At 46.2% G+C, this 24,145-nt stretch overlaps 3 protein-coding genes across 9 annotated transcripts; all 3 read left to right on the top strand.

Annotated features, from left to right (window-relative positions):
* Positions 1-2,386: 2,386 nt before the first annotated feature.
* On the top strand, positions 2,387-4,529 carry LOC100827841. The gene is made up of 3 exons (XM_014902673.2): positions 2,387-3,397; positions 3,475-3,866; positions 3,929-4,529. The coding sequence occupies exons 1-3, from the start codon at positions 2,539-2,541 to the stop codon at positions 4,073-4,075; spliced, it is 1,398 nt and encodes a 465-aa protein (XP_014758159.1). The 5' UTR covers positions 2,387-2,538; the 3' UTR covers positions 4,076-4,529.
* A 1,572-nt stretch (positions 4,530-6,101) lies between these two features.
* Positions 6,102-8,432, top strand: LOC100827232 (mannan endo-1,4-beta-mannosidase 1). 2 transcript variants are annotated; one of them, XM_024457982.1, is made up of 4 exons: positions 6,102-6,608; positions 6,931-7,128; positions 7,689-7,710; positions 8,299-8,432. In XM_024457982.1, exons 1-4 carry the CDS (start codon positions 6,180-6,182, stop codon positions 8,325-8,327), a joined length of 678 nt encoding a protein of 225 aa, XP_024313750.1. In that variant the 5' UTR covers positions 6,102-6,179; the 3' UTR covers positions 8,328-8,432. The 2 variants fall into 2 exon arrangements, with proteins under 2 accessions (XP_024313750.1, XP_014751749.2); XM_014896263.2 differs by lacking the exon at positions 8,299-8,432 and having other exon boundaries at positions 7,689-8,017.
* A 2,758-nt stretch (positions 8,433-11,190) lies between these two features.
* LOC106866540 lies at positions 11,191-16,047 on the top strand. 6 transcript variants are annotated; one of them, XR_002962551.1, is made up of 4 exons: positions 11,192-11,769; positions 12,045-13,060; positions 13,301-15,429; positions 15,505-16,047. XR_002962551.1 is itself a non-coding variant. In XM_024457985.1 (3 exons), the coding sequence occupies exons 1-3, from the start codon at positions 11,549-11,551 to the stop codon at positions 15,536-15,538; spliced, it is 354 nt and encodes a 117-aa protein (XP_024313753.1). In that variant the 5' UTR covers positions 11,191-11,548; the 3' UTR covers positions 15,539-16,047. The 6 variants fall into 6 exon arrangements, 2 of the variants coding, with proteins under 2 accessions (XP_024313753.1, XP_024313752.1); XR_002962552.1 differs by having other exon boundaries at positions 11,193-11,769; positions 13,301-13,399; XR_001407032.2 differs by having other exon boundaries at positions 11,193-11,769; positions 13,301-13,399; positions 13,660-16,047.
* Positions 16,048-24,145: the final 8,098 nt, after the last annotated feature.

The raw sequence follows: 24,145 nt of genomic DNA, 5'->3' as shown, positions 1-24,145 counted from the left end.
TAACCCACGTGCACAGATGTTGCTGGTACATCATGAGAGTTGGTCAAGGGCGAAAAACCTAAGCGCAATGGAAATTTACCATGGTGACGTGTGTGTGGCTGAGATGCGGGCCAGCCGGTCGTGGGACCCGCATGTCAGTGACACCAAATCATGGGACTTAATGTCCAGCGATGCGTCGATGTGCTGGCCTTGAACCGACGACCGAAGACAAGGCACAACTAGACAACGTGTCGAGACATTGGCCCGATGTCTTGAACAGACGCAGCTTGACGTTGTGACTGATGCGTTGGTCCGTGTCATGTCAAGTCAGCGAAGGTCCATGTTGTGACTCAATGAGGCGGCCAAGGTGCGGCTCAACGTTGTCTTTTTTTTTAGGAGGAAAACTAAGGGCCCCTTCAATTCAAAAAAAATTCAAATGATTTCTGAAGGATTCCAATCCTCGGGAATTTTTCCTACGTGGATGATTTGATTCAAAAAAATAAGAAACATAGCAATTTTTCTGAATATTCATTTGTACTAGGGTTTGCATGAAAATTTTCATCCACTCCAACCTCTTTGTAAGAATTCTACGTTTTTCCTGTGCATAGTCAAACATCATCTGATTCCTGTAGTATTATACTCCTAAATGACATGCAACTTTGACCATGTATTTTTCCTATTCATGCATTTTGGAAATCCGTGAATCAAAGAGGCCCTAAAAACTAAAATCAAGAATGCCCTGCTCTAATGCTCCATTTAGGCTATTTAGACAATTAGGTACCGTAAAATCTGCCTATATGAAAGCAAAAACTAAAACATTGTTTTCTTATTGTTCCTACGAACTTTGCACATTAAACATGTATGGCCTTTTCTCTCTCTTTTTGGGTATTCATCTCAATTCGGATGAATTATAGTGAGCCTTCTCAAAATGCACGCATTTCTTTTCAAAAAATATACTTCTTCTTTGGCTCATTGACATCTTGTCTAGCACGTATATATTCTCGCCGCCGCCGATTGTAACTCTTTGATCGGTCAATATGTTCTCTGTTCACCCCAAGTTTATAGGGAAACAATATTTAAAATTTTAAATTACAAGGACTGTTTGTCATGGCTCCTTTTAACTGTATACATTACCTCTTTTGGTTCAACTGCAACATCAATTCCGACATGGATCACCGAAACAAAATATGACTGGCTACACTAGCCCTTAATTTGTGTTGGAGAACTTTTTTTGCGCAGCTTGTGTTGCTATTGCTTCTGTTTGTTTAGAGCATCTCCAACCGTCACCCCTAAAGGCCTCCCAAACGCAAAATGGGGACGCCGGCTCTGAAAAACCCATCCAATCCACTCCCTTAAATCCAAAAAGTAGCCAGCATGACCCAAAAATTTAGCCTGCGCCCCAGGCCGCTCCCTACTCAAAGGGGGGCTAGCGGGAGCGCGAGCTGAAGCTGAAAAGCAGTGCGGGTCGCCACTGTCTGTGAGACAAACCAAAGTTTGGGGCCAACGTTTGGGGGTGCCGGCTTCATCCCAAACTAATTGTTCCCCCCCCCCCCCCCAATATGGCCATGCGCTGGACGATTTAGAGGGAGACACTTTTGACTTGGCGAGTTCTTTTTTTTAGGAAACACAGTACAGACACACGCACACTCACCCCTATAAACACCTCTGAGAGACTGGTCCATCACATCATCTTGAGATTAACAGAGTCACCACATGCATCTCGTAGTTGACAGATACGTCACTTCCACTGAAAGCATAACGCCGGTTAGCTTCTGAAATAAATTCAGAGAAATGCGAGCACCCATGTCTAAGTCGGAGACTTGAACCTGGTTGGTCAATTCACGGCTTGGTGAGTACATATTAGCCTAAGGATGGCAAGTGTGACAAAACTACGTGAGGGGGTGAACTTATGTGTATTCTGCTAGCTCTCTGGTGATGGAATCTGGCCAAAAAGGTCGTTTTAAAAAAAACTTGATAGTTGTATTTTAGTGAGATTTGTTATATCTAAGTTGCCTGATTTTTGTTAGGAATAAGTTGATTCCTCATGCGTTTGATATAATTTATGCTTGATGATTCAAAACGGATGATAAATGAAAAAAATAAAGGTAAAATAAGATCTACTCCATCTGATTCTAAATTCTTGACTCAAATTTTATATCTATTCTCAAAAGGCGTTTATTTACATGTAATATTTCGACAACAATTTAAGATCGGAGGGAGTAGATACTAATCCACCGGAGCTATTCATCAACTAAGATTTAGATTTAAGACTTCAAAAACCAGGCAACTTAGCTTTTTTAATTTATAGATGAGTATTTATTCTCCATGTTTTGTTTTGAGCGTGAGCTAAGTTGTTTCCAGCGTTACTTAATTAAAGACCTTATAGGAGACTGGAAGGGAGGGGCGGTGTGAACAGAGCTCAGCAGAGCAAAACGACTAGAAGGGAGGGGCGGTGTGAACAGAGGCACAGAGCACGGAAGAGCAAAAGGCTTCTCCTCGTTTATTTCCCCTTCCTCCGTACGACGCCGGCGGTAGTCAGTACGGAAGCGAGGAACGCCAATGCAGGCACCCAAGCGCGGCACGGAGAGTACCGAGATCGACAAGACGATGCCATCCTCCCACGGCTCCTCCTCTTCCCCCGCCGTCGTGGTCATCAGCCTCGACAGCGACAGCGACGACGCCACCGACGCCCTCTCGACGCCGGCCGCCGAGCGCATCGCCTCCACCCTGCGCACCCAGGAGGAGGTCGACGACCTCTGCAGGAAGCACGGCGTGCCGCGGGAGTTCTCCGCGCGCCCCGCGGGCGACGACCTGCGCGCGAGCTCGACGCCGCCGCCGGGGGCCGTCTGCGTCTACGCGCACGCGCTGGAGGCCGGGGTCCGCTTTCCGCTGCACGCCTTCTTCTGCGAGGCGCTCAACCACTTCTCCCTCGCGCCCGGCCAGCTTACGCCCAACGGGTGGCGCATCTTGGTCGGGTTCGTCGCGCTCTGCCACGACGCCGGCGTGCGGCCGTCGCTGCCCGTCTTCCGCCGCTTCTTCTCGCTGTTGAACAGAGAAGGAAAGGCCTGGTACTACTTCCGGTGCAAGGGCGCGGCCCGAGCGCTCTTCACTGGCCTGACCAATTCAAAGTCCGAGAGAGAGTGGAAAGGGGGTTTCTTCTTCCTGACATCCCCGGAGCCATGGCCGTGCCCCGTGCGTTGGGGCGAGCCGCCTCTCGCGACATCCAACGTCGATCCGGTGCTTACAAGCGAGGAGGAGAAATCCGTAGAAAAGCTGCTAGGCGTGCACCTCGGCACCGCGGTTGATCTCCGGACTTACCTCCGTAAGGCCGATCTCGCCGCGGCCTTGGCTTCCAACCTCACCGGCAAATCACCACCGCCACCGCCACAACCTTCTCCTCCTTCATCTGGTGCCAAAGGTAAACGTGCTCCCAACACTCTCGATTGATACCTCCCAATTAGTACAGAGTTCATTGATTTTATTTGTCGTTGCTAGGGATTGATCCATCCGCGGAGAAGGTGGCAGTCGTAAAGACGGAGAAGTTGGATACTGAGCCGGACGGCGAGATGCCGCCGCTGTCCGGGAAGAAGAGGAAACGGGAGGAGTCTGCTAATGGAAAAGAAGTACTTCGCCGTCGTGAGCAGCTGAGCACGCCACCTGCAGCCAATCTCTGCCCGGCCTCGCCGTCCAGCTTGGGTCCACCACCAGGCTTCGTCCCGAAGCCTCCGCCCCTGCCCGTGCTACCAGACGCACACGACGGCGACAGCGCTGACTGGGAGGCCGCGCGGAAGGTGCTGGAGTGCGCCGTCACGCCGTCGCGGGAGCGCCAGTTCGCCGCCGCCAATCCTTCCGACGTCGTCGCGTCGAGCTACATCACAATGCTCCAGGTATGACATTGATTGTTGTTCGTGTGTGGGGTGACTCTGATAACGGCCGGCGCATGCTGCAGGCGGCGAACTACGCGACCTTCACCGCCGCCTACGCGCTGGAGCTGGAGCAGAAGCTGGCGGCGCGGGACGCCGAGGTCGCAGTTCTGAGGGAGCAGCTGGAGAAGTCGGAGGCGGAGAAGGAGAGCGTCAAGGCGGCGGCGGTGTAGCAGTTCGTGGAGTCGGAGGAGCACAAGCGAAAGCTGGCGGAGCACGTGATGGACGGGTACGAGCGCGGCGCGGAGGCTATGAAGCTCGTGGCGCTCCGGCTCGACCCTGGCCTCGACGCCGCTCGCCTCGTCCTGCCGCTTGATTAGCTTTAGCCATTAGGCCTTTAGCTTAGCTTACTGGTTAATTTATCGATCATTTTCGGTTTGGAACCGTTGTCGACGACGACGATCGACGTTTGGACTTGGTCAGTAGAGTTCTGCGGCTGGTAGTGCAGAGTAGCCTCTAACTGGAACTGGCATGGTTTTCGGACACTGTTAGGCCCCGTTTGGTATCTCAGTATTTTTAGAGTATTCTGAGAATACCACAGTTTTCAAAATTACTCTGGTTTCAAATATTTCGAAATGTTTGGATACAACAAAAAACTACAGTATTAATATCATGGTATTCCTAAAACTGCAGTAAAGAGTCCTCGACCTCTTTATTTTTTACAGCGGACGGAAAAAAAAACGCCGTATTGACTCGCTGACAGCTCGCCGCTGCATGCTATCTTCGTCAAGCCGCGGGCGCCTATCGTCTCCATCGGCGGACGCGGCAGTAGCAGTGCGGAGACGGTCTTCGGTGGCGGTGGCCGAGCGCCACGCGCGCCGGTCGAACGGGGCGGTGGCCGGTGGGCGAGGCGCAGTGCGGCAGGTCGGGGGCGGGGGCCGAGCGCCGTGCGGGCAGGTCGGAGGCCGAGTGGCGGTGGGGGCCGCCGGGCCGGTCCCAGGCGGCGGCCGCCGAGCGGCGGTGTGGGGCGGGCGCCACACGCAGGCGAGCCGATCTGCTGCTTGGGCCGTTGGGCGCGAGCGAGCTAGAGAGAAAGGAAGGGAGGAAGAGGGAGAGGACATGGTCTGTGGTGTGGAGGAAGAAGAAGAGGTCTGCTGTGCGTGCGCGCATGTGAGAAAGAAAGGACAGTCTGACAGTCTGTGGCAGAGGAAGAACAGAGGAGGAGGTGGAGGAAGAAAGCGTGTTTTTCCTTTTCTTCACAGTATTAAACCACAGCACCAAGCAGGTCCAAAGTATTGCAAATACTCCAAAATATTGTAGTTTTTCAAAACTGTAGTAATTCTACCCAAAGGCTAAAAATACTGTAGTTTAACAATACTTTGGTTATTTTAGAGGTTTTCGGAATGAATGAATGAATGAACTAGTTTGTTCAAATGGAGTTTAGCAAAAGGTTGGGGCAAAAGTTTGCTCCAATTAGGAAATTGTCTGCATGACTGAAGTAAGAGTGATGGGTGATGTTTTATCTACTACTCTCTCTATCATGTCGCAACTTTATCTAAATACGTATATATTGATAACTAAAACGTGTCACTTAATACTGGACTGATAAAATACAAGAAAAAGAACGGTAAAACAATTTTTGGAAAAATGTCAGTTGTGTTTGCATTGCAGTGTAGACAATGTCCTCGATTTTAATGTATCTGTCACTTTTGCACTGCATACAATCTTCTACTTATCTACTTATACTTATTACTACTATTATCATCATCATTATTATTATAAAGGCACCAACTTTTTTCTCTAGAACTACCCCACAAAACTTACACAAACCATTCCCACCACATAGTTACCAAACAATTAGGCCCACTAAACCAAATCTAACTGTTAAGATTATATTAGCACGTGATCAATTAGATTTAAACATGTGTCAATTAGGAATAACGGCAGTTAATTAGCAACTGCCCACTTATGTAATTTCTCTCCGGTTTGTTCCCGAGCGGACGTCTGTTTGTTTGCAGAGGCGCCTCCTCTCCTTATATAAATATAGCATCAATCAATGGAAACAATCAAATAAATCATTCACTCATTTCGTTTCTAACACTAACAACTACGGAGTACGTAACAATTAGTCTACTAAATCTTTTCGCTGGGTAAGTTTAGCAGTTAATTTCCGTCCGACCGCACACTCTGCCTCCTCCTCCTGATCTGACTCCTCCTCTGTTCTGACTCCTCCCCACGTATTAACGTATACACAGCTAGCCAATCAAACCCCAACTCCCGCTTCCTTCCTCTCTTGCCGTCGGCTGCCTTCCACGCGCGCCCGCCAACCAACGCCCGATGCCGCCCCTCGCTCGCCCGACGACGCCACCGCCCTCGCGCACACGGATGAACTCGCCGCCGCGCCTGCCGCCCCCTGCCCTCTGTACCCCTCGCGCTGCGGCGTCGCCGCCGCAGGAATCCTCTTGCCCTGTCAGCTCCTTGCACCAGACACCTTCCGCGCCGCCGTCGGACTCTTCCCGCCCCGCGCCGCTGCGAACGCCTCGCGCTTGCAGCGCTGCCGCCACGGGAGCCGCTCCCACCACCACGGCGAGGATAGTGGCAAGGCGTCTGAGAAGAACTTCCGGCTCGGCGTCGCCTCTGACATCGTCCTCAGTCCTCACCGTATTCACCATCCACGGCTTCAACACCTACTGGCTCACCTTGGACGACGGTGGGTACCGCGCGCTGCAGACGGCCCCATTCTGCTACGACGAGGAGGTGTTCCAGGTGAGGAACGGCATCGGGCCTGCTTGATGAAATGCGTGGCCGACGTTCCTCTTTTCTTGTTATGCGATCAAGCAATCTACTGACTTTTAGTAGAGTACTTATGCCATGGCCATGGGTTTGATGTAGTTGCCGCCTCATTCACATGCCGCACTAACCGTCTGGCCCATTCCTCGCAAAAGAAAAAGAAGAAAGAAACAATAAGAATGAGGAACTTAAACTCGATGCTGATCATAATTTCTTGGAAGAATGTTTTTGAAGGATCCCCACGGCGATAGTGTTTCTTTTGATTTTGGTGGCTAATTTTGTCGTCTCATTTTGTCAGGCATTAGATTTCGTTGTCAGCGAGGCAAGAAGGCATAAGATGCGGTTAATACTGTCACTGTGCAATAACTGGGAAGACTATGGAGGGAAGGTGCATTATGTAAGATTGGGAAATGAGGCTGCTGGACTAGATCTTACTTCTGATGACGACTTCTTCTCTGATCTGACAATTAAGAGCTACTACAAGGCCTTTGTTGAGGCAAGGTTTTTTTACTGGCTCAAATAGCATTTGAAAATTGATGTTTCATGCTGATCGCAAGCAATGGAACTCAATTATATTCACAGTACATTGAATGAGATAGAAACAGCAGTAACTTATGTTACTGTTAATTTTTAGTTTGGCATTCCTGAATTTTGTAGTCCTAGCAATAGCTCTCGAGTTTCATTACTGTCCATTTGTTTTCCTTTTTTCTTTTTGCGAAGAGTCCGTTTGTTTGTTTTTTTTGCTTAGGCTGTTCTGACAAGGATAAACACAATCACAAATGAGGCCTACAAAGACGATCATACTATATTTTTACTATATAAAATATGCATGTGAACATGTCATATGATATGGAAATCGATCCTTTACACAATTTTTCAAAGGGATGGGGTCCTAGCAATGCTGCTACCCAAACTGAAGCATGTTGGTCTGTTATTACGAATCTAATACTTGCTTTGTGGCATCCCTTCTGAAACACATGTTGTTAAGTACTACACTTTTGGTGTTTAGAGTTGGTGTAAAATGTTTCTAGCTCACGTTGGCATATTTCCTTGCAGGAATATGGATCCGTCAAGCAAGGTATGACATTGGTGTTTGTTTCTGGTACAGACAAATGGTTAGGAGATTTAAACTTCTAATAAATGGAAATATCGTTGTACTAGGATGTGTTATTAAATGCTTGCTGTTGTTTCCCACCCTGAATGTACTTATTTTAAAAGTGTGGTCCTACGGGAGTACACTCGTAGTTTGAGCGGAGCGCAATCCAGGGTATGCAACTTTTTCTTGAAAATCCCGCTATAAACCTTAATCTTGTATATTAGTTGGTTCAGATTTGATTATATTTAATACTGTCTATGTTAGAATGAGATTCGACTTCGGTGTTTTAGGGTGAAAGTTTTTTTAAGGTCGTCATTGTTCATATTTGATGATTTTATGAAAAAAAATGTGGTTATTTTGGAGGGCTGTCTTTAGCATTTTGGCTTAAAAATAACTTTATCATTTTGGCTTAGAAATAAGATAGACAAAAAAAAAACTGTAGAAAAACAAGTCATTATGTATCGTGGCGACGTGCGTCCAAAGGGCACTAGTATATATTAGAACGCTTTAATGGAGAAAATATGATGTGAAAAATAACAAAATGAATGCCTCTTGATTTGTGATCAACAGGTGAACAACAGGTGGCATTTTTGATTTGAGATGATCAACCTCACATTCTCGCTGTACTCCATAAATAGGAAGGGAGTACCGATCAAATCTAACCATCCATTAGAAAGGGTACTTTTGAACTTTTTTGTCTGGTCAATGTAAGTTTATATTTGGATTGGATTTATTTATCTCCTAATTTCCCGGTTACATGCCGCCGTGCGTCTCCCTAATCACGCGCTGGGTTAGATCTATTCCTCTCCTGATTTTCCGATCAAGCACACGCCGCCTTGCGCCTCCCTGATCGCGCACAAATCTTGCGCGAGACCGTGCTGCGTGCCTGCGTGCTTGTCAACCTTTGCATTTCCTTCTCCGGCAGCTTCAACTAGCTAGCAATTACTCAAACCTGAGTCGTGCGTGTTCATCACATGGAAGGAGCCCAATGTGGGGATAATTAGGGTTTTCCATGGAGCGGATTATATTCTCTGAAAGTACTCAAACAAACAAGATTTCCTGATTTTAACTGTGCTCTACTATTTTCTCTAATCTATTTCAAACTATATTTTTATTGTTTTGACCGGACACTAAATTATGCTAGATTACTATTTTACCCTCCACATCAAGGTACTCCTCGGTTTTTGGAGGCAGTACTCCTTATCACTTTTAATGGAGTACCACTGACCACTATCCGTTAGATTAGACAGTATAGACGGCTCATATTTATTCCGGTGTACCATAAAGGAGCTCTATTAGTAATCACTAAGCGGAAAGACGTCTCTCCTCCAACCTTCTCCAACCCTAGCCACCAATCTCCTCTTATCCAACCTCGCCGTCGACAGTGGATGCCCACGCGATGGACGGGATCGGCAGGGCCCTTTGTCTGGGCGCGGATGTGACGGGCCCTTGCACGGGCGTCGTGTCGTCTTGGTTGCTGGTATTCCTGCGCGGAGCTTGGGCGTCCCGCCCTTCCCTCTCCTCGTGGCCCAGTCTCCAGCGGCGGCGACGACTGCGCTGCTCCATTTGGATCTGGTGCGGGCTAGTCCACCATCTGCGCGGTCGGGTGGATGAGCAGAAGTGACGGTGTGGCAGGCATGCTGGGGGCATGCCGGTCTGGATCCAATCAACTGCATGTTCGAGAGGGTGAAAGATCGGTATGGTCGACTAGAGGGGGGGGGGGTTGAATAGGCGACTAACAATTTTACCTTTTCTTTTCACTTTTAAGGATGCAAGCATCAATACATGGGTTCACTAAAACATCTAAATGATGAACACCACTAGTATGATGCAATAGCCAAAACACGAGCACAAGCAATAGATAATCAATTGAAACTTGCTTGATAGCCGAAGCACAAGATAAACAATTAAGCTTTGCAAGTAAGAAAAGGGCAAGAATGATACCACGCGGGGAGACGAAGATTTCACCGGAGTTCCACCTATTGGGGTCGGTGTACGTCTCCGTTTGGAGAAATGCTCTACCACAAAGGTAGAGGCGCCACAAAGGTTCACTCTATTCTCCAACTCACCACACCACAAAGGTGTGATGAGCTCTCACAACACCACAAAAGTGAAGTGAGTTCCACTAAGTGGCTTCCTTGAGGGCGAATGCCAACCCTTACAAACTTGACCGGGGTTCTCTCCAGAACTTAATTGGAAGCTCGCAATCCGAGGAGAAGGGCACGTCTCCACAACTTAATTGGAAGCTCCTTCCCGAATCCACAAGCACCACCTCACAACATTAGTGGCCTTGAGGAGACACCTTCCGGCCAGGGATCCCAAAATCCCAAGAGTAACAAAATCCACAAAGGAAACAAGGGGAATCAACGTTTTGCTTTGGTGAAACCCTAGATCTAGATCTCCTCCTCCAATCCTCAAAGAATCAACAACGGGGGAGCTCTATGGAGGAAGATATAGCACTTTGAAGCTTTAGAAATGGTGTGGAGAGAGTTGGGCTTCGGATAAGTTCATCCCGAGGTAGGGGATGACTATTTATGGGGGTCCCAAAATCTAACCGTTATGCACTAAGTCTGCCAAGGGAGGAAGTTCCGGTCATACCCCGGAACTTCCGCCCTTGTTCCGGTCCAACCTCCGCCAAACACAAATGAATTCCAGTAGCATCACGGAGGTAGGCCGGACGTTGGGTGGAAGTTCCGTCCTACCTTAGGTAGGCCGGAAGTTCTAGGCCTGGAACAGACCTGGCAACACAGTTAGACTTTGGATGGCTCTCTCTCGCACGGGTAGGCTTTATGTGGGTGCAAATATGGTAGTTTGTGTACGTGAAGTTGATTCACCCATTACCTTTCCATGTGGACTCCCTCTTAATAGTACGGAGTTCCTACGACTCGATATAAATAAAAAGCCGTTAAACACCGCTACGCTTCTTTTTTTTTGAGGGCAACGAACCGTCTTGTGCCATATGATCTTAAATCTGAAACACTCGAACACACGGTTAGTCCACGAGTCATGTTGTAATTAACACCAAAACACTTAGGAATCGAAATGCCCTTTCAGAGGACGTGACTGTTGATGAAAATCGGCTATGGTGACGTCTATATGTTGTTACCTTGTTGAAGGCATTATTCTTGCAGTTCTTGCCCCGTCGCTCAGGCTGCCTCGAGGAAAACCCTAGATTTGGGTCTTACCGGATTGGATGATGACGAAGCTCGGCACCGTTTCATCCTCCTGAGGGCATCTTCTTAGAGCAGGTGCTTTAGATTTAGTGAAATCAAACTGAGGCATCAATAAAATAAAAATTGTTAAATTCCAGTTTCTCAAGAATTTTAAAATATTCCAGTTGTTAAGCGGAAAAGTAACCGGAAACACAAAATGTCAAATTTTAGTAAATGCTTTTTTCAAACGTCACTAAATGTAGATACAGTACAATTTTCTTCGCCGATATTTTGTGTATAGAGATTCGTTTTAGACAGATAACTTGAGTAGGGGGTTAGAAAAACTTTTCCCCTTCTCCTTTAGCAATTCTTCTCGTGCCTCTGCTGCTCCAGTGCTCGTCGTTCCCAGCCGACGTTCTTGCAATTTTCCGCTTCCCGTTCCAGTTGTTCCAATCCCTAGTCTTCACTCCCCAATACGAATGTTGGCCGCACGCTCAGTCCCGGTGGTTCCCTCTCTGCGAGGGTGGAGGGCACGACGCACGAGGGCCGCCGATGAGGGGAGGCACAGCTTCAATGCAAGGCGATGATGGGCAAGCTGCTCGTGGACGAGAGGAAGGCGTCGTCGGCGCTTGTGTAGAGGGCAGTGAAGAAGACGGCGGCCATCCACCATGCAGGAGATGACGCTCCCCCTCAAGGTCACCGCCCTGCCCGCCGCTGGTCGGGCCCGTGCAAGCGTCGCCCACCAGTTGCTGTCCCGATGCCCACCTCTTGCGCTGACGCTAAGGCCGGCCACTGCACGGCTGTTGCTCCGCCTCCGCCGCCGCACGCGGATTCCACCCCAGCACTCGATCGCCAATTGTTCGACACTGGGGCCCGACCATAGTCAAGGGTAAAATCTGGATAGAGTTACCTCTATTTTTAGTGCTACCACTGTTATTTTGCTTGTTTGTAATTGTTGACTATTTCGGCTTCTCTGCAATGCTGCTTGGAAAATTGGGTCCTCGCATTTTCTTATATTTTTCAAACCTCCAAATTGTTACTGAATGCGGGCATATGTAAACATTTGGTGAGAATGCATAACCTTCTGAAAATTAATGTGCTAGAACCAAGAGTTTCATGACTGATAGAAGCGGTTGTTAAAGAGCAATATGTGGGTTCTTTCAGGAACTTGTTGCTTTATCAGTCAATGAAGCTGGGACTGCAGAATCGGCCGCTACACATGAACCCGGCTGTGCCTGTGCGCGCGCGCTCCGAAAGGAAAATATCCCCGCACTGATACTTTACAGGGATCATGAATGATGGATCACTCACTTGGGGAGAACTATATGAGATGGTCACAAGGTACTGAACAGTGGCTTAATCATAAGAATTGTCTCAGGAGAAGAAGTTAAGATATGAGAGGATACTGGATTCCCATGACTTTCTATCTCAGAAAGATACATATGGACTGAGTGAACATGCTTCTATGTGGATGGAAGCTAAAAGCCCCACTGAAGGTTGAAAGCTTGGAGCTGGATGGTCTAGCATATTTTTGACCTGACTATGAACCTGCTAAGCTGTCGGCACATTGAGAACCAGGAGCCTGTGCATTCTTGTGGGGACAGGGAAGATTCCATCTTCCAAAGCATGATATCATGTCTGAATGTGATTGCAGTCTGGTCAGCAATCAAGGTAACTGCATAACCCGTGCCCACACCTGTTAACCTGGCGTCTGATATCCTTAATACCAAGGTTTCCTCGACAGCGGAAGCCACCGTAATTGTTTGTGGAGCATACTTGATCTGGAATTCTGGATGAGTAGGAGCAGGGTGAAGAAAGTTACACAAGGTTTGATGCTGGTGCGAATGGCTGGGTGAGCAGCGTAGTTCTCAAACTTTTTTGACTGATTCACTCGAAAATTGTCAAAGAGAAGAATGATGTTAAATGGAAACCCCTCCAGCACAGTCGATCAAGATCAATGTGGATGAAGCAGTTAACCAAGGGTCACATACCAGATCAACTGATGCTGTTATTTACTAGGCCAACGCAGAGTTCCTGGCTGCATGCAATGAATGCCACAATATTTTGCCTGAGGACTTTGGTGGCCGAGGCCATTGCTTGTAGCAATGGAGTTAAACAGGCCAATGATCAAGGATCCAAGGTTTCCAGCTGATGATCCTTGAAACCGATTACCAGATCCGGTAAAAATCGACTACCAAACTCTTGTGCACCTGGGATTCCCATAAGAGGGAGGGAGAATAAGAATCATAAGTTATTTTGTCAATCTCCAACAATAAATACCATAGGATCATCATGATCAACAGTGCTGGGGTGATTTTAGATTGTTTAATAATGATTTTTTTTCCTTGGGCTGAAGTGTTATCCATATAGCTCTATGGCCTGCACCCATTAAGAAGCATACGTGTCATTTGCTTTCGCAGATCGCACTCAAATGCTTCTTATACTGTTGCTGTTGAACAACTTTGGAACATAATGGATCCTGAGCATGTCCGCTGGAGTAAAATAGGATACTGCAACAGGTTAGTATGCATTGTTTTTGACACAGGTTACCACAGTTTTTCCTAACTCATTGAGGAGTTTAAAGTCATGCAAAATTGCAATGATCACTTAAATAATGGAGTGATGTCAAAAAATTATAAAATAAGAGGCGTTCCGTACTTAAGGATATGCACGTGTATTGGCACTATGATATAAAGATAATGCTAATCAACTGCAATGAACTTGTTCTCATCAGTATTAAGAGTCAAGATTTCAGAATAATTTGTCTTGTGTGATGCAGGTTGATCTGTAAGCTTGTATTCATTGCGGATTTGCGTGTTGAGATAATATCTACCTAACGAGCTGCCGATTCTCCATTCATTTATTTGTCACGTTCGCGATGAGTATGTATATTCATTTGCTAATGATAAAAAGTCCTTATGTTGCCTTATTTGAGATTCATTTTGAATTGTCTTGTAATTAACTGGCAAGGGTTTCCCTAAAAAATATGAATTGACAAAGGGCCTTTAGAAAATTTCAGGAGCATATCACGTTTTCCCTAGTGAAATTGATAAAATTAAATAGTAGGTGCTTTTCAGTGACAGTGGTCTGTGACATAACAATATCTGACTGCAGTTACCACAAACTGTTGTTTTCTGCATTTCTTATTTTCTTTGTAACACTTGCTGCACTTTCAGTCTCAAATGCTTTATTGTAGCGTTGTAGGTTGCCGGAGACAATTTTTTGTTGTACTGGTTCATGAATCTATTATTTCATTATCTAATTACCGATTCTTCTATTCAAATCTCCTTTTATAGCTGCATCAAAATTTTGTGCTAAAGGGCCGCAATTTACACACGCTTTTCCATGGAAGTGTGTAGTAATATTAGGTATGGTGATATTGTTTATGTAAATCTGGGAACCTAGGTTCTCCAAATTCTATTGCTATTAGATACTACCTCCATTCGTAAATATAAGATGTTCTAGTTTTGTCCTAAGTCAAATTTATTCAAGTTTGACCAAGTTCATAGAAAAATTTACTACTCTATCAAAAATCAAATAAGTATATTATGAAGATATATATCATGACAGATTTAACAGAACTATTTTAGAGTATAAATGTTGGTAGATTTTTCTGTAAACTTGGTCAAACTCTAAGAACATCTTATATTTAGGAACGGAGGGAGTATTACCTTAACTTGGCCATTTGAATTTCTTATTCATGGTACAGTATTCAAATATTAAAGTTGGTCAAGGTTGCAGTCAACTCTGAAATTTGCATATATGTTGTTTCTTTTATGCGTACTTACTAGTACTGAGGAACATATGTTCATATACACTTGTGAACTAAACAAAAGGTGTCTTTGATGTGTGCTTTTGGGTAAAGTTTACAGTGGAGTAGTATAGAATACCGAGTGAGAAAGCTTTGTTGGACTTTCCAATTAACAAGAAGATGAATTGTTGTGGAGATCATAATATTTTCTGTGATTTAGTGACCTAGCAACAGCTATATCCATTTGCTGTACTCATCAATATGATGCATCGTACTATCATGAATATGCTACATTGTACTAAAATTATTTGTGATGTGCCCTAATGAGTAACGAGACTATACATGGAAGTCTTAGATTTGAGGTATGTACAAGTGACAGTCCCAAACACAGGTGTGCAATGTGGTTAGTGAGGCTACTGCTCTTCTTACTTGCTTTCAACAAAGCGGAATGTTATTCGTGTGCAGCTTCGATTGCTGAAAAAAGAAATATCAGAGTTCATGCATATATGATGTTGACTCCTTTCTGCAATTTATTATACTCTATTAGATGCATATGTCTTGCAGCTCAATCATTTATTCACAATGTGCACTCCCGAAAATGTACAAAATGCAGGTGTGTATTGCGTGTTCTTAGCCATTTTATAAATATGAGTTATGTTTTATCCCTGTGTTTCATGTAGATTAACTGTTGCTATAATGTTCAGAAACACATTTTTAGCTCATATCTGCCGTTATGATTTGGACATATTAGTGCTATTAAGATGTGATGTGACGGAGAGGGGAGTTGGATAGAGTTCTGTGAGTCCTCTTTCTTGGCCATTTTAACATCCAGGTCCATAGTTTGAATGGAATTTTGTTCTCTCCTCTTTACAGGTCAGCTATCAAGCAGTTGCAGCTGAATTGTTGACAGCTGTGCTTGGCTCTCCGAGCCGAGCCTCCGAGGGAATGTTCTTTTGTTGATGGACCATAGATCAACAAGGACAACTAAACTCGTTTCAACTCTTGCTGTGATTTTAGTACTTCGACTAGTAGCTTTACCCGTATAACCGTGTACCATTGGATTTGTGCCGTCATTTTTTTATTGTGGTAAAAGTTGTCGCCGCGGGAATACAGGAGTGGGGCCCATGCTGCAGCAGCTGCTCGCGGAGAGAAAGCCGTGGCGAGTGGCGAGTGGCTCGGTGGGACGGAGTAGTCCGTACCTGGGAAGTAGGGGCAGCGGGGGAGCGAGGCCGGTGGAGGGCAGCCCGGAGCCGCATGCGGTGTATTTACAGGAAGTTTTGCGTTCCGGGAATGTAATAAAGGCCGTTTACTAAGTTTGCGAAATCCAGCGCGACACGCGCTGTGGGCTGTACTATTAAACGATTTCCGTACAGTTATTTAATTACTCCTATTATACTGACCATTTAATTAGGTTAATTCTAAATGTTTGGTGGCTGAATTGGTTATTGCTTAACTGATTAATCAGTAATTACCTAAAAATTACGCTGCGGGTCCATTTTTATAGGATTAAACTGCCAGTGCGATTTTCCAGGATCGTTTTATATTCTTGATCCCGTGACTCCCCGTCCCGTGAGCGTGATGGCCGTGGCCTACCACGTGTGAAGCCTTGCCTCTATATATGAGGGGTCTCCTTGGACACCATCTTCCCCGTCTTCTTCTTCTCCCAACGGCTATTCTTCCCTGCCTGCTCCCTGTTCTTCTTTTTGAGAGCTCCTGCTCCCTCCTTTCCATACCAAATTCTTGCCTCAACATGACCCCCTCCCCTCAAAATTCCTACTTTTCTCTATTAGATAATAGGTACGTTCCGATGGTTCTTTTGTCCTCCTCATGGAGGCTATGGAGTCTGGTGACGCAATTGAGCTGCACCTGAACAGAGACCTGATTAAGCTCTACAATCTTACTCTGCGTATTAAGAATCTTCAAACAGAGTGTGAGGCCAACACGTTCTTCCAAGGTGCTGCCCCTACTTTCAATTTACAGGTCCGGCAACTTCGTACTCATTGTGCTGCCATTCGCAAGTTCCTCATCAATGCTGAATGAGCCATCAACCCTGAAGAGGAACCAACTTCGGCGACAAGAACCTGGTACTGCGTAATCTTCATTTCAGATGGCTTGACGAGTACAGTGATGACTTGGACTGCTTGTCCTTCTGAGACTGCGTAAATACTATAGTTCGACGTGCTTATGCTGTTGTTTGTGCTGCGGGTATTACTTCATGTTGTTAGGAATTGTGATGCCATTTGATAATTGATCTGCACTCTACAATGTTAATAGTCTTAGGATATTGACTTGTGAATGCCAGTGCAATTATTCAGTCCTTCCAGGTAGCTCTAAGGTAGTACCACTTTGGGATTGTCCTGTTATTTGGTTTGTTCAGGGCATCTATTTTGTAATGAATAGTATATTCGCGGATCATATGAATCGCGCGGCTCTTATATCGGCAGGCTCTTTGCAAGCAATCAAGAACCTTCATGACATGAATTGTGTCCTGTTGTCAGTGTGTACATTCTCCATTTAGTTTGATTCGTATATCATATGCTCATATCGTAATATGTTCATCGGTGTTTTTCTTTTTTCGAACTTCATCGGTGGCTTTGTGAATTTATATAGGACGGCTATCTTTGAACAACCATTTCTATTGGTGCCTTCCCAAATTTTCTGGCAGGTCTACGACACGGATGCTTTCGTCCGGTCACGGTGCTCTTCTCTTCCCAGCCATAACATCTGCATCGTGTCATCTTGCGTCTCTTTCGGGGTCTGCAAAACAATTCTCCACATGCACCTCTAATCTCATTATACTGAATAGGAAGTGACAGAAAAAATAAAGTTGTATGTAGTTTGTCTAGTTCAATAGGAAGTGACAGAAAAAATAAAGTTGTATATAGTTTGTCTAGTTCAATAGTTCAATAGGAAGTGACAGAAAAATAAAGTTGTTCTCTATTTACCCCTTGGAGTTTGTACAAAAGTCGTGTATGTTAATCTACATACAACTTGACTCTCTCGCCTCATTTATTACATGACATATCACCAAACCATCTTACTCCAGACATGGCAAATTTAGCAACAATAATCTTGCTGTAAAAAGAAAAGCAACAATCATCTTACGACCATCAGAGGTGCGGGAGAGATAGCTAAACACAAACCAATTTTCTTCAGTTCATTTTGTGTCCATCGAGCACAAGGAATAGATAACTCGACATACACGACTGACTTGGGGTGTGATGTGTGTCTCCTGTTTCAAGTCACACCTTCCTCTGAAATCCGTTTCGTTCACAATTTCTGATTGTGCATTAGTCGTTTCCAGTGAGGTTATCTTATCTTATTAAAGCAAAAAAAAATTATGATCTAGATTTTGCAAAAGTACATATGGCCTAGATTTGTTGTGTAGAGTCTAAATATGTTACTCCCTCCGTCCCATATTAAATGTCTCAAGTTTTTTTTCAAATATGAATATATCTATGTCTAAAAAGCGTCTAGATAAGATATATGTAATATTTCGACACTTAATATGAGACGGAGAGAGTACAACGTAATACAAACAATCCAATCCAATTGATATACTTACCTCCAGAAAAAATACCAATCCAATTGCTATACACACGTTCTTTCAATCCGTCACGTATGCGTACATGCAAATCAATCACGTACGTGTACCACATCAACACATATATGTACATAACTGCAGCACATCCAATTGGAAGCAATCCGGCTGGAATACGAGGGCAAATGGTGGCGATATGGACGCTAACCAGGTACTCCCTCCTTCCTGAAACAAGTGACTTTATTTGTATCCGTTTTTTTTACAAATTCACGTCACTTGGAACATCTCCAGCCGCGCCCCTTAAAGGCTCCCCAAACGGGTTATGGAGGCGTTCGCGCCAAAAAACTGACCCATCAATTTAGCCGGCGCCCCCAATCAACTCCTTTCTCACAGGGGGCTAGCGGGGACGCCGGTTGAAGCTGAAAAGCAGCGCAGGCCACCATTATCAGTGAGACAAACTAAATTTGGGGAAGCGATGTTTGGGGGTGCGGCTGAGTGCCGGTTTCAACCCAAACAAATTGTTGCGCCGGCGCCTCCGCATATGACCATGCGCCGGATGAAATATAGGGAGGACGAGTGGAGATACTCTTATTTTGAGACGGAGTGAGTATTCCGAGTGGCCGGATATGCATGAGAGCTGACATCATAGTGATGTCAGCAAGGAAACACGTGATTGACCACGTAGGAATTCAAATTAGTTGTCCACGGTTTAAACATGAACATGAAACTGAAATCTCCATTCGATGGATATCATTAGTTATTTCGAAGCTCCTAATTTCGGGCACTTTGCTATTATTAGCAATCACAAACTAATCTAAAAATATGTCGTAAAAAGTTACGCATGTGACTAAAGCTACTCCAATAATAACAAGACAATCCTTTGTCATGTTAAATCTAGTGGTATTTAAAAAAAAATCAGATCCATCTATACACAAAATCCAATAATAACAAGACAATCCTTTGTCAAGTATAAATTTAAATCACCATAAAATTGGTAAATACCATCGGCACAATACTTGCAGTACAAACAGTGATGGGGTACCATAGGAAGATAAGAATGAGAGGGATTAGGAGACAATGACATAGCTAGCCTGCTTGGATCAATTGCGAGGGATCGGGAAACAATGACATAGCTAGCCCGCTTGGATAAATTCCGGCTTCAAGATACTAGCTAGTGGCCCTGGTGGCATGACCGCACATCGTGTTACCGACACACTGTCTGTTCCAACCAAGGTGTTGTGATCCCAGTTTTAAAAACCAGACGGGCGGTTCGACCGAAAAACCGAACGTACCGATGCCTCTTCCGGTCGGTTAAGCGGAATGGACCACAGGAAAATATATTGTGTCAAGCAGGCCTCGAACCAACGACCGGCATGGTTAGACCAATAAGGCCCTGTACGGGAGTATTTTGGGGGGTTTTATGTTTTAAACACTAGTGGTTTGGGTGAAAACACTTGTTTCACCCAAAACACTTGTTTTTTTTCTGAAAACACTGGGCTATGTGGAAAACACTTGTTTGGTTAAAAAACTAGTTGCATTTGGCACCGAGGGGACTAAAACACTAGTTACACTTGTTTGAGTAAAAATTTCGTTTTTATTATTGTACAAACGTTGCAACAGAAGACAAAATGTGACAGAACTGAAACAACAACTAGCAATGCAAGGCCTTGTATTTCATAAAGAACAGCTAGGCATCACATAAAACAAGTGAGCTATAGTATCCGGCTAGAATGCAAAGCAATAAAAATTAGATTTTACATAATCTTATCTAACGAAACAGCACAACGATATGAGAATCGAACAAGAACTTTTCAGGTTTTGATGATTTTGCTTCTTCAGGACTTCCATGTGACGGTACCAAATTATAAAAACAATGAGCAATAGATTTGTCCCAATCTTTCTCTTTTGCCACACCTTGTTGCCCTTGGAGTTAAGCCTTGCAAAGTTGTATAGGATCATAAGATTGTTGTCGTGGTGGTGTCACGGCAGATGCCAAAGGATGTCTTATGTTGGGGCCGATGGACGAAGGACGAACCGGAGGAGGGAGGACGTGATGAGAACAACGCACAACACAAGAACATGCACACGGTTTACCCAGGTTCAGAGCCCTCTTGTTGAGGTAAAACTCCTACTCCTGCTTTGTGGTATTTTCCGAGATACCAAGATCTACAATGGTGCTCCTTGAGCAGTTTTCTTGAGTTGCATGTGCCGGCTTTGACTCGTTATTTCGGCTAATGTGTGTCGTCATGACCTTACCCGGGGTCATCCTCCCGACACTAGTCCCCGAAGCTGTTGTGGTTCGGCAGGAAAAGATGTCGGGCCACGACAGTTTCCCGCAACTCAAGCCACCAAAGCCCACTAGGGCTGAGCCGAGAACGATGCCGAGACAATCCCGAGTTTTCTTAGCCGAGATCGGGTAACTCCGACATATCAAGTCAGCGTGCTTATTCAGCCTTGAGCCGAGATTCTTTTCTTCCTCGTGGCCGGCAGTAGAAAACTCGTTTCTGCCGACATTAGTGCCACCTGTCGCTCACATTCTGTGCTCTGCTTAAATAATGGGAAGATAAGACCCGAAGTACTGCCGACGCGCCTTTTGAGGTGAGCGTGTCGTCCCATCCGACAGGAAAACCGCAGGCCATTAAGAGGGGGAATCTCGGTTCCCGCGTGGATCCTTATCTCCCCGAATTCGGCGGGATTCACTGCGCCCACGTCGCGCAGTAATCACGCGCGTGCGCCGTTAATGGGGTTGATTGCCCCCATGATTGTGCATGGCCTTACCGTTGGCCACGGAGATCGTGGGCGCGGAAGATCCGCGCCCCATTAGTGCGCCGCGGGTATAAATAAGGGGAGGGGGAGGGGGCGGGGGTGGGGGTGAAAACTCTTCACTTTCCCCCGTCATCCTTTCTCTCCTCTGCTCTCGCGCGCCTCATCATTGTTGCGAACCCAGAGCTCCTCTGCCGCCGCGCCTCCAAGCTTCTGGTAGCCAAGCTCGCCGTCGCACCTTGCCAAGAGCAACAATAGCATGCCGAGACTCATTAATCCTTCTTTGTCCTTGTCAGAAATTTTTCCCCACTCCACCGAGAGTGCTCAGGCCGCCGTGATCAGAGCTCGCGAAAAAAGGGATTCATCCACGGCATTGCCCTCAGAGTATGATGCGACTGACTACCTTATCAGCATCTGGACTCGGGTCAAGCCTCTAAAGTCCTTCGGCGTCGACATGCTCAATGCCGGCATCCGCGCTTTCCGAGCTCTATGGCCGGGAGAAGAAGCGTCGAGTAGCATCCCCGAGCTAGCCAAGCGACTCCTGGGGGTGGAGGACCGGCTAAACGAGTGGCGGGACTCGGCCACTCGTGTCAGCGCCGACGAGGCTCTGTCGTTCGTACTCTCCTGGTACGATGGCATTAACCTCAATGTGCTGCAGTCCATGCGCGTCGACTCCCCCTTCCTCTCGGACCCGGAGCTGATCGCTAAGCGTCAGGAACGGGCCTACTCCTTCATCCAATATGCCGACGTGCATAAATTTGTGGAGGGTCCGATATCGGACGCGGCCGAGGAAGATGAAGAGGAAGTCGATGAAGAGATTGTGGTCGAGTCGATTTCCACCGCGACAGACGCTCCGAGTGTCGACACCAACAACCCCTCTGCTTCAGCTTAACTATGTTGGAACAAACATTTTAAAGCTATCAGATCCCCGGGATGCCGGGTGCAGCTGTAAACAGTTTAAAGTACTTTTGGTTGTGATGCACAACACTTTAAATTGCTTGTGCCTTTTTAATTATCAAGTTCCCAACCGAGTCACCGAGTTTATTTTTCTGTTGGCGAAATTTTATGACTTCGGTTCTTTGTCTGCCTTGTCGGCGTTCGACGTGCGAATCGCGATGTCATAGAATAGACCTTTCAAAAAATATTAAACTCGAAAAAATTCGCTTGGAAACACCCGATACAGGAAAGAAATGCTGGGTTAGGGAAAATAACACGCATCTCGGCTCGCTCATTTGCTTGTTTCTGCAATCGTTTTTCATGTGTTCGGCAAGTACCCATACTCTAGCTTGCCATGAAGCCGGGTTGCGGACAACAGCTAAGTCATAGAGGGGATTTTCAGTACCGACACAGTACTAAACCGACATAAGATTACACAATTAAGCCATGCCGACATACAAATAAATAAATGTAATACAACACTTCTATAGCATGGAAGTCCCCGAGTTCCTTTTAAGAATCCGGAGGATAATTTCAATGTCTCAAAGCATTCAACATAACCAAAAAGCGATACAAATACTCATCTCTCAAGTATAGAACGGACGAAGCAAAGCTACATTCCATGGCCTCTTGGTTTCCTCGCCTGACCGGTCCATCCTGTTCGTGTTGGGATCCTGAGCATCTATAACATAGTAGGAATCATTGTGTAGCGCTTTGCTCACAATGAAGGGTCCTTCCCGTGGGGGCGACAGTTTATGCACACCGGCTGTGCGCTGCACAAGTCGGAGCACGAGGTCTCCTTCCCGGAATACCCGCGGGTTTACCTTCCGGCTGTGATAACACCTTAGGTGTTGTTGATAGATGGCCGACCGAGATAAAGCCAATTCCCGTGCTTCTTCGAGCAGGTCGACATCATTTTCTCGGGCCTCTTTTACCTCAGCTTCCGTATACATGGTCACTCGCGGAGAGTCATGTTCAATGTCGGCTGGTAAGACAGCTTCCGCCCCATATACGAGGAAAAATGGCGTATAGCTTGTGGAGCGATTTGGATTTGTCTTGAGACTCCATAGCACAGCTGGGAGTTCATCTAGCCAGCATCCTGGAGTACGTTCCAGTGGCTCAATTAGCCGAGGTTTTATGCCGGCTAGAACCATGCCGTTTGCTCTCTCAACTTGTCCGTTGGACTGAGAATGTGCCACGGAGGCGATATCCAGCCGGATTTTCTTTTCCGCGCAAAATCACGCAAAAGGCCCCTCAGGATGACGTCTTTCAAAAATGATACCGCGGTCTTGCCGTCACATTTCCGTATCGGCTTCACCTCAATCCATTTGGTGAACTTGTCAACCATGACCAAGATATGCGTCCTGCCTCCTCGTGCCCGCTTGAAGGGTCCCACCATATCCAAACACCAAACGGCAAACGGCTAAGTGATTGGGATAGTCATGAGCTCCAATGCCGGCATATTAATTTTGCTGGCATACCTTTGGCAACCATTGCAGTTCCTGATCATGTCTTCTGCTTCCTGTAGCGCACTCAACCAATAGAAACCGTGCTGGAATGCCTTGCCCACCAATGTTCTTGAGGATGCATGATGACCACATTCCCCCTGATGGGATATCCCGTAGTATTTTCTGCCCTTCTACCGGCGCAACGCATCGCTGCAAGACGTTAGTAACACTTCTCTTGTACAATTCGCCATTGATGATTGTGTATGCCTTTGCCCTTCTCTGAATTTGCCTTGCTGACACTTCCTCTTCCGGGAGACTCCCATCCTTGAGGTAGGACATTATCGGTTGCGCCCAAACCGGCACAGGACGAGTGACAAAAACTGGCTCGTCTATCTCCATTGGCTCAACTGCCATTGCTTCAGCCGAGTTAGGACGTTCAGTCCCCGAGTTACTAGAACCACTGCCGCTGTCAATGTCCATTGGAGTAACGTGAGCTTCTGGACTTGCCGGAATGAATATTGACTCCGATTCGGGTGACGGCTTGATGGATGGCTTGCGTAAATGCTCCAATGCCACACCAGCCGGGATGGCCTGTCGTGTTGATCCGAGCGTCGACAGAGTGTCGGCTGCCTCGTTCTCCGCCCGCGGTACGTGACGAAACTCGCACCCTTCGAAGTGTCCACTAATCTTCTGAACATGAAAGTGGTATAGCGCCATATTGGCATCCAATGCATCCCAATTGCCAGAGGCTTGCTGGACTACTAAGTCGGAATCGCCAAAGCATTGAATCCGGCGAACTCCAATCTCTTTTGCCATCTTCAGTCCG

This window comes from Brachypodium distachyon, chromosome 1, assembly GCF_000005505.3.
Source record: "Brachypodium distachyon strain Bd21 chromosome 1, Brachypodium_distachyon_v3.0, whole genome shotgun sequence".
Lineage (NCBI taxonomy): Eukaryota > Viridiplantae > Streptophyta > Magnoliopsida > Poales > Poaceae > Brachypodium > Brachypodium distachyon.
The sequence above is the reverse complement of the archived record's forward strand: the minus strand, read 5'-3'. Positions and strand labels throughout refer to the sequence as shown.